This window comes from Pomacea canaliculata, linkage group LG13 (assembly GCF_003073045.1).
Source record: "Pomacea canaliculata isolate SZHN2017 linkage group LG13, ASM307304v1, whole genome shotgun sequence".
NCBI lineage: Eukaryota > Metazoa > Mollusca > Gastropoda > Architaenioglossa > Ampullariidae > Pomacea > Pomacea canaliculata.
In genome coordinates, this window is record NC_037602.1 from 17,719,131 (window position 1) to 17,735,247 (window position 16,117).

Consider the following 16,117-nt stretch of genomic DNA (forward strand, 5'->3'; position numbering starts at 1 on the left):
GCTGCACAAACATTGCGGCTGCCGGGGAGGAGAGTCGATCCCGTCCAGCTCAGGTAGTGGTGCGAAGTGGCGTTTGTATGTTTACGTGCACAAGTGTGTGTGTGTGCGTGCTTGTGTGTGTGTGTGCGTGTGTGTGTTCGTGCGTGTGTGTCTGTGTGCGCGTGCGTCCGTGCACGTGGGTGATAAAGTTTCCCTCTCCACGTACTTTAAGAAGGAAACATAAATAAGACATAATAAGACAGAATGTCAACACAGACCCCGCGTGCATCTGCATGGTGCACACGGTGCATCCACTCACACCACACGCTTCACGCATGTGTCAAGACAATAAACAAGTCAAAAACTCTCCTCTCTCCCCCTTTTTTCTCTCTCTATTATCTTTATCCCCTCTTTCTCTATTCCGTTTTTCTTTTTCCTTCTCTTCCTCACTCCTTCTCACTTTTTTTCCTGGTTACTTCCTCTCTCTTCCTCTCTCTTTCTCTCTTTCTTTCTCACCAACGTTTCTCGCTCTCTATTTCTTTTTCATTCAATCTCCTTTTCTCCCTTTCTGTTTAAGCTTACTATTCATGATTATTGAAAAAGAATTTGTTTTCGTTTCAACAAGCAACAAACAGTAAAAAGCTTGGCTTTCAGATAATCTCTCACGCCTGGACTAAATATTTCTTTTTTCAAATATTAAAATAACTTTGAAGAAGGGTTGTACAAACTCAAACTAAAACATCAAGAAGACGGATCAATGGCTGAAGTCCGAGATTGGTAAAATAAAAAGAAAATTGTCATGTCACTGACAGGGTTCACTGTAAGATACAAATCGAGCGGCATCACGTTGTACCTCTCCTCAAAGTTCGAGAAAGAAATTCTTCGCGATGACAACGGTGTCTTACCGAATGGTCTTTCATTACTAACATGACACTGACTAGTCCCAGACTGTGGGATGCTGATGTTTTAGCGACAACTATTTCCATCATTTTTTTTTCAGTACATCAACGGTCTAAACCTCCACAAAAAACACACCAAGGCTTCAGGTAGGGCTACCACCTAGGCATGTAACCCATGCTCGGTGTAACTGTTATCCTATTTCCCGCAATTTAATTCAAATACACTAGCTAAAGTTTTGTGAGTCAGTTTGAGTGCATGTAGGCTTTTGTGGTCGCAATTTTTTTTTCTGTAATCACGCAAAAGGCTGTAAACGGATCTATAGCTCCACAATGATACCATGATGATAGATGGAAAACGGCGGGCGGTGAGAAACAGAAAGGAAGAAGAAGTATTTTGATAGCTCAAAAGAATGTCTTATGTTTTGAACAATAAACAAAGAACCGAATCCTCAAACATGGAATTTCAGTGGTGTTGGTTAACAAGCAGACAGCGCCTGGCAATAAATCAACTCACCACTTACCCAAGTGACAATACTACAAGTGTGAAAGGTTGGGAGTGCACCACATGCACACAAAACATGCATAGACAGGATGCACACACACACATATGAGCGTGTATCGAAGTACAAAGGAGACATTATCTATTCACCTCCTGACAAGTTAGCGAGGATGTTATAATTAGGGAAGTGGTGAGAAAGAACACGAACACGTTTAAAATATTTTCCTGTTTAAGTTTTTTTTTATGTGTAAATGTCTGAAATATTTGGACCCAGGTAACATAAAATCGATCCTTTTTCGATTTTATCGATTTGTGTACAAATAAATAACAGTCGCGTCAACAACACCAACGATAAAGTCAACAACAACAAACCCTTAAAGTTTTTTTTATTCTAGTGACTTCCTTGTGGAAGTGCCTCCTAACATTACCACCGCCAACATTTTTTTTTAAATATGCAATCAGGTGATTACTGAGACACCTTATGGCCTGTTGTTATGCAGCATTATGAAACTTTCGTATCAATGGCGTTGAAAATTCACATTACACCCGGACTCAGCACAACGATTGCTTTGAGTCACTTTCTTCCGCTGCCCCCAGCACCTCTCTGTGGAAGAGAATTTTTTTTTTAAAAAAGGGGGGGAGGGTTGGCCGGTCATGTTCTGAACGAGATGGGAGATAAGTCAGATCAAAACCTGAACGCAGAAAATGAGTCATAAAATGTGTGAATCAGCTCGGGGGAGGTAACTGGATATGCGGTTTCCTGCGGTTTGACAACACCTCCATGAAGAGTGGTTGAGCGCTACAGCTGATCTGTGCCCCCCTAGTCTTGTTCATCTGAGATTGCCCCCATCCCCCACAAGATTCCGCAGCAGATAGTGTATTTTGCAACACGTAGAGGGGTTTCCTAGTTCGTATAGGGTTTGCCTACCGAGACTGAAGAGCAGCCTCTAGACGAGATGGCTACAGACGCCAGATTGGTGGTTGACGCTGAAGTTGTAGCCCTTGACTAGTCGATAACAAGCTTTCTGTCCTGGCATTCTGAACATTAATAAATAAATAAAATAATTATTATTCGTTTTTTGTTTTTTTTTTAAGTTTCTGTGCAAGGATTTTTTTTCCAAATTCGCTGAAAGACTCGTTTCCGTTCTCGAGATACATTCTTTGAATATCAGCACAAACAGAATGAGGTCAAACATTTGACTATCCTGGGTTGCGTTTATTAAGCATATTATATCCGGCTATCGCATTTTCTAGAGCTTTGGTATGGTAAGCCTATTCCTGCATAACCCTGACATCTATGCTTTTGACTGTTTCTGTTCCCCGTTTTACAGGCCCATATCTCGAGAACGAAATAGAAGAGAGAATGGAATTTACCTTAATTTGTGAAAATAGCACTGAAATTTGCTCAATCATTACAAAATTGTTTACTCCACTATCTCACCATCTCATATCACACTTTCTTTCATTACATTTTGTTTTATTCATATAATATAGTTTTTTTTTCTTTCTAGTTTTCAATATTTGCGAGTCCGTCCTTTGCCCCTCGACGTGCGATTCGTATCGTAGAGCCATCATATCGTTCTACCCGTACCTCCGTCTTCTCGTCTGTTCTGCGCAGTTAGGAAAGGGGGGAAGAACTCTCGGCGCTGTTGTTTCCATGCCGCAAAGGTTCTCGCTCTGCTTGCGAAGTTTAGTTGGTAGAGTCAACACCAAGAGGAAGAAGCAACAAATGTAATCGCTGTTGGCACTAAACCCTCGGAGACTGGCAGGCAAGTGTCGATACATGTTTTAATTTTTTCTTACATTTTTAAACTGTTTTCTTTAGTCACAATTAGTTTTAAAATTTTAATCAATCATTAATTTATAATTACTTTTTGTGTTTGTTTGCATCTACTTAGCCTTTAGAGCCATGTGCTAATGTTGTTTATGTGGACGGCTTAAGCTTGTCGACAACTTTTCTCTTTTTTTTTTTCACCTGCGTCTTTTACCTGGTCAGATTCTAAACCCCGTGCTGTGACTGAACAGATTTAATCTACGTTGCTAAGCATGCAAAAAAGTGTTTCTATCGATAAAATTGTGCTTGGGTTATATTGGCCATGATGCTGACATTTTCACTGGTTTGGTATTTTCTTTTTTTTTTTTTTTTAAAGCGCCAACAATAACTGTAAAGTTGCACGTTCGACACCTCGATACACTTAGAACCCAACAATGGACTTCTCGTCATATTTGCATAATGTTTATGTAAAGGTTAATTCTCAGAATAAATCTGTCACTTCCATCACTCAAATTTATTGGTGCTCTGCGACCGGTAATTATGCCGCGGTAAAAGCCTTTCCCCACATCCCACCTTCCCCGTCCCTTACCTCCTCACAACCCACCCGAAAAAAAAAAAGAGTGGACAAGAGGAATAAAACGCATGGTTAGTCAATAGCGGTTTCCTTCCCGTTGGCGCTCTGGTCACGTGACAGGATACTGAAGCCAATCCTTGTCGAGTGATTCACTAAATGTCGACCGATTACCGCGCCGTCCCAATCCTCGCTGTCAAGTTTAGCCGCCACTCTCTCCACCCAAGTGTTCTACCCTCGCCAGGGTAGACGACGTCCGGGTCCCGCGGGCCGCGCGAGCGAGCGAGAACGAGCGTCGCTTGGGCAACAAATTGCCGAAAGAAGAAAGTCAGCCTTTGGTTTAATCTGCCGGCCAGACGAAATAGCTCCCAGAGCATGGCTGCGAAGCCGCAGGTTAAGAAGTGCTATTTATTTTCTCTGTCAGGGAGGCCGTGGTTCTAAGCAGGTAAGCCCGCTGGATTCGTTTTCAGATTATAAAGACACACCAGGGGGAAATGTCTTGTCGCTGTTACAGTGTGGGCACACCGAGTGCTTGGAGAGGGCCTGTGCAGCATTCCGGCTGCGCCTGACATAGAAAAAAAAAACCAACAAAAAAAAAAAAATTTCTTCAGTCACTCAAAGATTAAATAAAGGATAAAGCGACTGTAATTATTTTTCTGTCTCAGCCTGTGGCAGTTGTCTTACTGTAATGCGTAGCTTTTTCGCTGGCCTGCTCTGCAAGCTCGCGCTGTCTCCAACGCGACTGGTTTAAACCCTCGAAACGTTAAAAAAAACACACACACACAAAAGGAAAAAAAATCGAAACTGGAATCTTTCCAAGTGTCGTTGTCCCAGTCACGCCAGCACAAGCCCAACCCACACGTTTCTAAGTTCTCGTTACCCGGCGAAACTTTCGTCCAGTCCATTGAATGATCTCGAAACTTGTCGTCTGCTTTTGAGCGCGGTCGACCGCTTTTTTGTCCCTTTGCTGAGGATTATCTCCCTGTGCGCGCCATTCTAAAGGCTTGTTCGCATGCGGTTGAGAATCCTCCCAGCGCCAGTGTGCAAGCAGAGGGTGGCTGGCGGTCAAGTCCGTATCCGAGTTCGTTTCTCCTCCTCCCCATTCACAGAAGATTGTGGAGGAGGCGGTGCGCAAGCCGTGTGTGGCTGTGTGTACTCAGGGTGAGTAGAAGTTTGTCGCCGGCGCCTATTGCGTCCAACAAAATGATGGATCGAGTAGTAGAGGGGTGGGTTGCATGTTGGACGGATCGCTGGCTGACTGTCCCTTCTCACACCGCTGTTCCTCCGTTGACAGTTGCGAGCGCGTAGGAGTCTGTTAAGACGATGAAAGGCTTATATACGATAGCTGTTTGACTGGAACAAAGGTACTGCTCTTTCTTCGCTGTTTTCTTTGCATTATTCATAAAACTGAAGACACGTCAGTTGCTTTTGGACACAGTCTTGGGAGAGTTAATAATTTTTTGTGATTATTTATTCCGTCTTTCACCCTTTCCTTCCTTTGGGTTGTGAAATTATCTCGCCTCCCCCACTAATTTTTCTCCGTAAAGAATGATGGAGTAGCTCCTCCTGATATGACCTCAGCGACTGACTCAGCAGAAAAAAAAATGACCCGTGTCATCCTTACTTTCTGTCGTTTTAGTCTTTTGGTCCATGACCGTACTTGGGTCGGCAGCACATCAGCTGTGATTATCCACAGACCAGGTCTTTGGGTTTTACAACAGAAGTAACGAGACTTAAAGTAGACTGATGCTCTCCAGAAGGAAGTCCTCCAGTGATGCCTTTCGCGCTTAAGTACAAGAACGAAACAAGGACAGCAACTTGGTCCAAGATGTCCCCAGTGGCGAACCTTTGCTGCTACTGCTTCTGCTTTCCCCGACGACAGGTACCGACGAGTGGGCCCCATACGTGGGCCGGCTTGCTCCGTGTCCGGCTGGTACCAATGAAGGGAATAGGGATGGTGATGAAGGCAAATGGGTGAAGGAAGACCAAAGCAGTCTGGAAGCTGTCTCACGGATTATTGCTAGATGTGAGCTGGAGATTAACGCCAGTCAGTCAGCTCAAACGATCGTAAAATTTAGCGTTGCAGTTTGTTTACCGTTAAACACCCGGTAAGTGCCTCCCAGCTGATCTATAAACTAGAGGGAGGTATATCTCTACCTAAGGGTTCGCTTTTCCTCCGTTTCAAAACCTTTAACCTTGGCCCGTCATGTGAAGCATTACAATGAACCGTACGCATGACTGGGATATGTCTGTAGGTTTTTAGTTTAAACACCCAAATCTGCGCCTGTCTCCATTTACAGGATCCAACAATGTTTTCGATACGAAGATAGACCGGAAGTATCCTTACCCTACTTGATGATTACATCCCCAGGTACAAGGCCAACTCTGAGATATCCTTATGTTTTCTTCATGACGACCGCAGGAGAAACCGATCGAAAAGCCACGAACCGAACATCATAGGAATATTCTAGGCAATCGAGGAAATGCTGAAGAATAAATGAAGAGGAAGACTTTCGTTCCTGTCCCCCAGCCAAGGTCTTAATGAGTAAACAAATGTGATAGCACTCTAACTATCACAATCGTAATTGAAGTTGATTGTGTGGTTTCCAAGTTCTAAATAATCTAAGTCCCTACACAAAATTGACTTTGTTCTCGCTAAAGCAAAGATCGCTTTCGATTAGTTGACACATTTCAAGATGGCTACCCTGTGCGTTACATCGACGTTTTTATCATTTCAGACGGAAGCACGTGACATCAAGCGGCATTGTGGGAATCAAGAATTACACCCCAGACATTTCCGGTTGGGCCTTGACCACTATTCTACTTTCTTACCCTGGTCACTTCGCACAGCCATGGCAACCGTTTGCTTGAGAAACATCCTCCTGTTAACCTTGCTGGTGCAGGTAAGTGGACAGGAAAAACAGAAATACAGACGAATTGTTTAAACATGTCTCTATTCTTAGTTGTTATCCTACTCAACATGTTTATCTCCCTCAAACACACACATACACACACATGGGCGCGCACGCGAGTGCGTTCTAATTCAACGAATAATTAAGAAATGACCCTGAAACTTTGGCTGATGTTGACATGAGCCACCCTACATTTGTTGTACCTCTTCTTGGCTCAGGTAGAGGTTCCAGGTGGCGAACAAGTCACTTGGGGATAATTGCTTCTATCAAACGACTGCTTGTCCTTATCTTTGCCAGCTAACCCTTAGCCATGTTCACTTGTCAGTTTTGTAAGTCGTTTGTCAGTAAACATTTACTGAAAAAAATCTGAAGGAATAATAATAAGAAAAAGACGACGAACAAAAAGATTGTAGTAGTAATAATAATAAGAAGGAAGATTTGACCACCACTTTTTTAAATCTTGGCTTATTCGCCTTTTTGTTGTGTTGTTATGTTACTCTAGCTTCTTTTTTTTTTCATATTGCGGTTCTCATCGCCTGACAGACAGGGTTAGTCACATGACTTTGTCCATCAGATGACAAACAGCAGTTTCAGCAGGAGTTTGTTTCTCCTTCTCTCATCCGCTTTCATTTGTTCCTGTCTGCCTTCATTGTCTGAAACCGGTTAAGCTTACTTTGCATCCTGAGCCTGCTTTTGGCATGTTGGTGCAGTTTCCATTTTGAGTTTGATAATTCTTGGCGAGTAGAGAAGAGCGTGTTTGTCAAGCGACTACCGGAGGTCGCTTCCCGGGAGGAGGAGGAAGGGAGAAGGGAGCCTCAGCTGGCGCTTTAAGCGAGTCTGCGATGTTCTTTTTTGTTTTGCCTGTTTTCTAATTCTATTTTTGTTTCTTCTGTTTCTTACGATAAGTCCATTATTTACAAATGCTCATTTCCGTGCAAAGTTCCCCCTAATTTTCGAGATTCCTTTTACTTCCCTTCCTAATCTTTTACTTCCCTTCTTTTCTCCACACCTGTCTCGTCCCTAACCCTGTCCTTCCTTCTCGATCTTGGATTCCTTTTCACCCGTCTTTTTCCTTTCTCTCTCTCTCACTCTCACACACACACTCACACTGCAATAAACACACACACACACACACACACACACACACACACAAACACACGCGCGCACACAACGTACGTGGATACAATACTTTAAAGGAAGCCTTTTTGTATTTTTTGCTTTCTGTGTTTTACAGATAAGAAATCTTAAAAATTCTTTCAGTTCGTTTGAAGTTAATGCTTTACTAACATGAGTTATCACAGCCATGCCACATTGCTGATATAACAAGATTTGTGCATTAGCACGGAAAGTTACCTGAGACTTTGTTTAGGACGGATAACAAAGCTTTAAAGTACTTTTATCGATATTTACTTTTTCAAGATTTGTTCAAGCTACATAGAGTTTATGCACAAACAGTGGCGGGAATACAAAACCAACTCTGTCTACATCCTTCAGTCTCCCTATCTTCTGTAGTCTCGTTCGCTTTTTCTTTCCTTTTATTTCTCTCTTTCCTCTCTTCTCTCTCTGCACGTAGGATACAGTAAACTTCCTTGTCACAGTTTTTGTGAAGCTAATTTTTTTAAACATCGGAGCACAGCTCTGTTTTGAAAAAAAACCTTTCCATCCGTCAGATTCTCACTGTTTTCTTTTTGAGTATCAGTGCATTGTGTATGTGCTTACTGTGTATTGTGTATGGACTTACATTGTATTGTGTATGGACTTACATTGTATAGTGTATGGACTTACATTGTATTGTGTATGGACTTACATTGTATAGTGTATGGACTTACATTACTACCCAGTCCTCATTAATTCTGTGTTCCGTGAATGCTCCGCTTTTAAAGATCCTGCACTAAGTATCACCACTTAGTAGCTCTCTTTATGAATATATTTTATGCAGGGCAAAAGGTCACTATGGGTTGGTTTATCTGTATGAACACAGACCAGAGATTATAGAAGTCTGTGAGTGCGAACATATGGGTTACTCAGGTTCAAGAATATTTTCTGTCGAGTTTTCAAAGATCCCTCTGTCAGCAGACGATAAATCAGACAGTAATTAATCTCTGCAATCAAAATCACTCATTACTCAAGCTTCTGGGTTTTCAGAAAAGTGAAATGTCTGTCGATGTGATCCTATGAACAGGAAAAAGAATGCAGGAGAGCTCGAGTGATGTTGTCAGATTAAGGCATTTTTTCTGGCGCTGTGCGTTTCATGTGATACCCGGAGAGATAGTCTGTAAATATGTGAGCAATTTAGTTGATAAGGGAAGGACTGAAAAACAACAGAGCAGGTCGGTTTGGAATCAGACACAAGAAAAATAATGTCATGCGAACGATTAATGACTATTCCAGCAAACACATTTTATGGGTCTCGGTACCACAGCGGAAAGAGAAATCTTTAATGTTTGAGGTTTTCTGCCAAACAGCAACTTCTAACGGTTAAAATCGCTCCGGCAGACAGAGGGTTAATCCGCGTTTCTGGCGTCTCGCAGGTCATTGCTGCTGTCGTCGCTAAGATGATCTGATGGCACAATGGATGTTCCTTGTCTGTGTCACTCTCGCTTCGCATACACTTGTGTACACTCAAGTGCTGACACTTGCCAGACACCACGCCGATGACGGGATAAAAGATGCGCTCACGTGGGTGGCGCGTGCAGAGGCACGGATGTCTTTATTCACATTTTTCTCTGCTCCCACCCGCTCACCCCTCTTGTTCCTGGAGTGTCTTTCGGAAAATGCAGAGTAGGCAAGCTTCATTGATTCTTGACCTAATGCCTTTCTGAGCGATCCTGAAAGTGGTTCAGGAAGATTGACGATCACAATTGTTTTCAATGTCGCTCAAAAATTAACGGTCGCGAACTGTAGTTAGGGTGAGGAAAAGGCTTCGATGATGCTCTAGTCGATCCGTGTAGATGATGGGCTGAGTTTTTTCATCGAAAGAGACGAGAGAGTAAATCTCTTGAGCCCTTTTGCCGAAAGAAAGGAGGAAACTATTCCACCTCAATGCAGCCGATTAAGTACGGTGAGTTGTAAGATGTGGTTTTCTTCCTGCAAACCTTGTTTGTCTTTGGATAACTGTTTGTTTTTCTGTGTCACGATACTCTGAATTGATATGCAATTTCTTTTTGGAAAACCCAGCGAACTGAATTTTTTTTTTTAAACGTTCCTTTTGAACATCCGGGTTCTTTTTTAACACAGACCTGTTCACGTCACACGGAAACCGAAACTCGGCTTCAGGTAAGTTCAGATGGCTGTACATTATGTAATATTCGTATGGACGATTTCTATTGCCGCCAGATGAACTAGCCTTTTGTTTCCAACTAGTCCCTGCTTATAAACATTATGGTTACTTTCATTTACTAGCCATCTATCAGCCAAATTAGTCGCGTTTCCTTGCCAGCCAGTTAAGTGGATAACTAATTTAGTTTCAAAATTCCTGGAGGTCCAAAGGTATGTCATGAAAAAACTTACTTGTCTTTCTGTCTGCTGCATAATTGGATCGCCACCCGACGCCTTTTTTGTAGACGGGCTGCTTGACTTTTACCTGGAGATTATTTGGCCACCTCCGAGGCCTGCAGAGTCCGAGTTGCTTCTGGTTAAAGGCTACCTCTGAAGGTTTGCTTCGAATTCGCACTTGCTTCATTGGATTAATATTTGGACGTGTCAACAAGATGATGTCAACAGTTTAGCCATGCAGTCAACGTTTTATTGTTGCCAAACGATGTGAAAACAGAACCGCCGAAACTCAAAAATGTTTTGCCACCTGAACAGGCTTGTGACATCACGACCTAATGGAGCCACATCGTCTGCCTCAGTGACGTGCTGCCTATCGCAAACACGAAATCCGAAACCAGTCTTGCAGGATCGGGCTAATTAGGCTTCTAACATTCTTTGAATTCTTTAATATTTCTTTTTTGTACCCTCGAGTGAGTGAGCTAGAAGTATAAACGAACTGAGCTAATCTTACCTTGTTTGGGTGGTCGAGCGGCGGGGCGGTGTAGCGGTTATCACCAACAAAGCAAAGATCGAGGGTCCTGGGACTTAGGTCACCTGATGTCTCTGGATGTGGCAGAGCTGGACAGGCCTGATGTCATGTTGTCTACAGGGTGAGTGCACAGTCCCGCTAGTTGCTAAATCATAGAAGTCACGAAGCTTCTAATGTTTAGAAACATTAAAGTTGATTGTAGGGGTTTCCACTCAACACACCAACCTGTATGTTTGTGCGCGTGCATTTAAGAGAGCAAAGACAAGGTAATAAAGGAAGTTAACTGTGTTGGCACATCTTTCACGATTTTATTAAAGAGCACGAATTCAATTGTTCATTATTAATTAATAATATTCCTATACACACCGAGTCAGCACATTACATCCTTCATCGACTTCTTTGAAACCTGTTATGAATGAAAGTTCAGGCAAAAGTTTTAACCGTTCAGTTATAAAGCCTTATGACCCCCTCAATACCCCACTTCCCCAGAAGAAAAATACAAACAAAACAAAACAAAAATAACGTGGATATAAGAATTGAAGAAGAGCTGTGGCAGTTGCTAATTGTCCCAACTACACAACTTACTGGTTGTAAGTAGTCCTAGTCAACTGTCGAGAGTAGGTTTGATTGCGCCACAGCCTCGATCGTCAGTCGTGAGTCACTGTGTTTACTTTCTCCCGCAGACGTCCCTCTCCTCCACCCACCTCGAAATTATATTTTTATTTACTCATCGCCGTCAAGGCTTGCAATTTGAAAAAAAAAAATCAAGAATGTTACATGTTTAGACTTCGTGAAGTAAGCACGTGTGTCCGAGGATCAAGTTTCAAAAACGTTAAAAGGAAGCAACATTTTTAAAGTTTATTTTTAAAGGTTTTTTTTTTTTTGGTAAAGTTACGATGATGTTGATATTTTTAATGTTTAATGATGCAAGACAATACTGTAAATTTTAGACCCAAACATAATCACTTTCCTGTCAGAAGAAAGAGGGGAAACAGAAAAGAAATAGGAAGAGAGATAAGAAGGAAAAGAAACAAGAAAAACGGAAACGAGGAAACGAAGGGGGGATAGGAACGTAAACATTAACAGGAAAAAAAACCTGTTAAAAGCCGTTTAATAAGAATTGAATTTCATGCTTGCAAGCAAGTAAACACATTTCAACTCAAGTTAGGGCAGAAGAAGGGGCGCGGTGGCGAGGGAGGAGGGCAAGAAATTAATTTCCTGTTACGACTGCGTGGATATGAGAGATGAAGACGACACCCAGAATAATACCACCCACGTGTGACGAAGTAGAGGAGAGGTAACTTCAAACACTTCCTCACCACTTTGTAACCGCATGATAAGCATTCTTCTAGTTGGACATTAATTGTCACAACAGCCTCACAAACCTCTGTTATCATGTCGAAAAAAAACATGAGAATCACCAATGGCAAGGTTTGATGTCTAGTGTATTCCATGATGAGAGTCAACACAAAATCACAAATTTTTTTATAAATAAAGTTGAATTAAAGATAAAGAAGACCAAACATGATTATCAAAAATAATGAAATACGGGGTGTGGTGGAAAGTGCTTGTATAATGTACAGTCAGATGCCTTATCTAAAAAGAAATAATTCTAAATGTTTTGTGGGAGAATCTTCCTTCATGTTGAGTTGAATTGTGGTTCTGCCGACCACCTTGGGAAAGATGAATTGTTCTTTTCTTCAAAATTATCGATATATAACAACAGTGTTAAGGGTTTACCACCTTCCTGTTAAGATGTTGCCCGAACAGATTTTACAAAGCCTTTGCACAGCAACAGACAACTTGACATTGTCATGCATCGCCCACTTGAGCAATGTTTCACAACTGAAAGAGAAGTGAAAAAGAACGAAAAAAAAAAAAGCAAGTTCGAAACCTGATACAAATGTTTTATTCCCCCGCGACGATGCATCAAAATATTCGCAAACACCCAAATTAAGGCGACAGAAGCTCACGACTGCCGTGTTTTTATAACTCGTGCCACCCCGGCCTTAATATCCAACCCGTATAGAGATCGCTCACACCCGGCGAGACTGGAATGCTTGGCGTGCTTGGCAATTCATCAGGGGTGGCCGGTGGGGCATATTGGTGGGGATAGGGGCAGGGGGAGAGCTGGAGAGTCGACTGCACTGTGCAGGTGTTTCTCCACTCGTCACTCGGCTTCTGCATGCATGGCGGAGGTGACGATGTGGAAACCGAACGTGGGTATGTAGGCAAGGACTTTTGGAGGGCAGGCCCACCGCGCCACGTGTCGTCACCCACTATATTTAACTGCTCACTATAGTACCTTACCACACGGGCAAAGGCAGCCTGTTGGATATTCATGTGTAATGTTGATCAGCACATCGAGCTTCCAAGCAAGCGTACCATCATAGGTGCGCCCCTCGTGGATGCGATGGGCACCATGGACCCCAGATGCTACCCGCCATTACGGGTATATGCGTTGCGGCAGCGTGGTTGACTGTCTGTTAACGGGCTGCACATGAATTCCACGCGTCCCGGTAGTGTAGTGGTCAAATAATCGCTTGTTTCCACTCTGCTGTGAGAATCGTGGGATCGTGGGTTCAGATCTCGTCTCGGAGCACAGCACGAGGTCTTATCTGTGGATATGGCACCTGTTCCCGGGGGTTGCCTTTCGGGAAAGGGGTCACCGGGTACTCCACTTGCCTCATCATCTAGCCAGAAATTTTCCAAAACGCGAGATCAACTCACCTCTTTCATATAAACCAATAAACTCAACTTGAAACAACGCCCCATCAGATCATTAGGTGACTCTTGGTTCTTGTCAGCCAAACCAGTCAACCTTTGAACTCCAATCTGAACCAACGTCGCATCAGACTTGTAGATGATTCTTGTTCGTTTTGCTGGATGTGTGTGGAAATGTACAGGAGCTTCTTTGTTCAGTTTAACAAAATGAAGAGGAAGATTTCTACTGCCACATGGTTCTACCTCCTCTCTCCCCTTCCCCCACCCCCCTCCATACACTCAAACCCTATTTCATCAAGCCTTCCTTCGGCGTGGTGCTGCTACTTTAATGTCGTGACCCCGCTGATCTGAGATAAGACAGAAATGAGGCAAGTGTCACGGTTGTATTGGAGATCTGCCGTCACAAACCGTCACTTTTGGCACCCCGGGTAAGAAGCCGCTAACTAGGCCGAGTTTAAGTGGATTTTGATTGGCTGCCCGTGGGACCCGCTCAAACGCCAAGACCGATTACTTTTGTATTGCTTACGTAGCGAATGTCACACACACATACACACGTGACACACGACATACACCCGGATACTCTCTCTCTCCTCTATTCTATTCTGCGTGAAATGCTAAGCTTGTGGATGCAGATGTGTGTGTCTGTGTGCATGCGTGCAAGTGTGTCGATGTGGGTGAATTGTATGACTATACCTACCGAGAGCAAGTATATGTATAACACACACATAGGAAAGTCCACCCGGTGCCCAGGTGTAACAAAACGGGACGTAATTTTTTATACAAGAAGTCAGAGGAAAAATTTACAGAGGGTTTCAAAGAGATTTACTTTCAAAGAGATTTGTCCTCCACGGGTTCAGCCGTGCGTGGCGAAAGTACAGGGCGAAGCCAGCATGTGTTTCTGTCGACATTGGCGTCTGCAAGCACCTATACACCGTCTTCTATGATGACAGGAGGTAACAAATGACAGAAGTTAAAGAGACATGCAGGGACTTTGTTCTTACTAATACAGACAATGTGCAGAGTAACCTCACATCCATCTACCCCAGTTAACATCTGTCTTTAGTTTTCAAGGTGCAAACCTCTTAAAACAGGGGTGGGCAATTAATTTTCCCAAGGGGCCGCATGAGAAATTGGGATGGTTTAGAGGGCAACATCACATTTTGCCCAGGTCTGGCTTAAACGTTTTGAAAAAGTTTGAAAAAAAAAGTCGCTGATCCAAAATTGCTGTTACTGTTTACAGACGGTCGGAGACAATCCTATAATGTAAACTCCCACTGCACTTCCTGTGTGTTCTGCTTACAAAGTGGGGTTGAATGCAAAATGATTTTGGTGTCACAAAAAAAAGAACAAAAAGGTTATTGTATCTGGTAATAAAATCTCTCGAATTACCCTATAGATAAGCACGCGCGATCGCACACATCAACACAGACGAACACACAGACACAATATATACAATATACTCTCGACCATAATCACAACACAGTGACAGTAATGTGGTTGTAGAGAGAAACTAAGCAGCTTTATCTTATCATGCTTGTATACAGTGTGTATAGTGCTTCTGTACAGGGGGTCCAGCTTGTATACAATGTGTACTTCTATACATGGGGTCCAGCTTGTATACAATGTGTATATAACTTCTATACAGGGGGTCCAGCTTGTATACAATGTGTATATAACTTGTATACAGGGGGTCCATGCAGAGTGGTGGCGAGGAGGGACGAGGGCTACATGATGTGAGGTGCCATGCCCACCAAGCTGCAGCCTCAGGGTCGTAATCAGGAGCAACTGGTGTTTGCACAACCATTACATGCAGGCACCGGTGGAGTTGCACCGCCGAGCTTTTAGTGTCGTTGAGATCTAGGCATGCTAACAATTCAGTGCATTTCCTGTTGGTCTCCTCACCCTCCCCCTTCCTCACTCACCTTCCCTTTTCAATCTTTCTCTCTCTCTCACACTTACACGCCACAGTGTAAAGAGTAAAGACTGTCATTTGTCTCTCTGTAAATAGCTGTCATGTCGTTTTTTTCGCTCTTTGTCTTTGTCTTCCTGTGTTTGCAAGCGTGCCTGCTTTTTTGTCCGCCTCTCTTTTTGAAAAACTTCTACCTCTATTTCTCTTTCTCTCTCTCGCCTATCAGCTTCGTCTGTCTCTCCCTCTCACGCAAACTGTCTCCTGGATTCCACCATCCAGTCTCGTCTTCTCCCCCATCTCCTCCGCTTATCTCCCACCACTCGTCTTCTCTTCACGTGTGCGCATGAGCAGACAGAGCTAAGTGTCGGGCGACTGCCGTCGTTGGGATTTTTTTTTTTTTTTTTTTTCTTTTTCGTTCTCTCTCTCTTTCAAAGTTTTAATCCTGCAGAGTTTACTTTCGATCATGAACAGTTTCGGGTCAACGCATTTGCTGCATCTTGCGGCTGACCTAACGAGCAAACTGGTCTGCAGGACAGTGCGACATTAAGGACGGCGAGTGTATAGCGAGTGGATGACGCTGGATCGCGAGGGACTAACGAGTGGATACTGAGCGCATAGCGAGGGGTTAGCGAGGAGGTAGGAAGAGATGGAGGGGGTTGGAACAGGGAAGTGTGCGGAGGGGATTAAACCACATACTGATACAAAGGAGCGGAAAAATAATGCGATCTCTTACATAAGGTTGTCGGCTTTCTAAAGTTCCCCACCTCCTCCGGACATCGCGAACTTGGTGCATTGAGCCTTTGTGGGCGTTGCCGCGCGTGTCAGG

The 16,117-nt window shown here is 43.3% G+C and overlaps 1 protein-coding gene across 1 annotated transcript in view; it reads left to right on the top strand.

Moving 5' to 3' along the window:
• The first annotated feature begins 3,844 nt into the window (after nt 1-3,844).
• Nucleotides 3,845-16,117, top strand: part of LOC112553990 (thrombospondin type-1 domain-containing protein 4-like) — a 33,028-nt gene continuing 20,755 nt past the window's right edge. The window contains 2 exon segments of the mRNA XM_025221536.1: nt 3,845-4,167; nt 6,461-6,625. Of these exon segments, the coding sequence (XP_025077321.1) occupies nt 6,575-6,625 (51 nt within the window). The 5' untranslated portion in view covers nt 3,845-4,167; nt 6,461-6,574.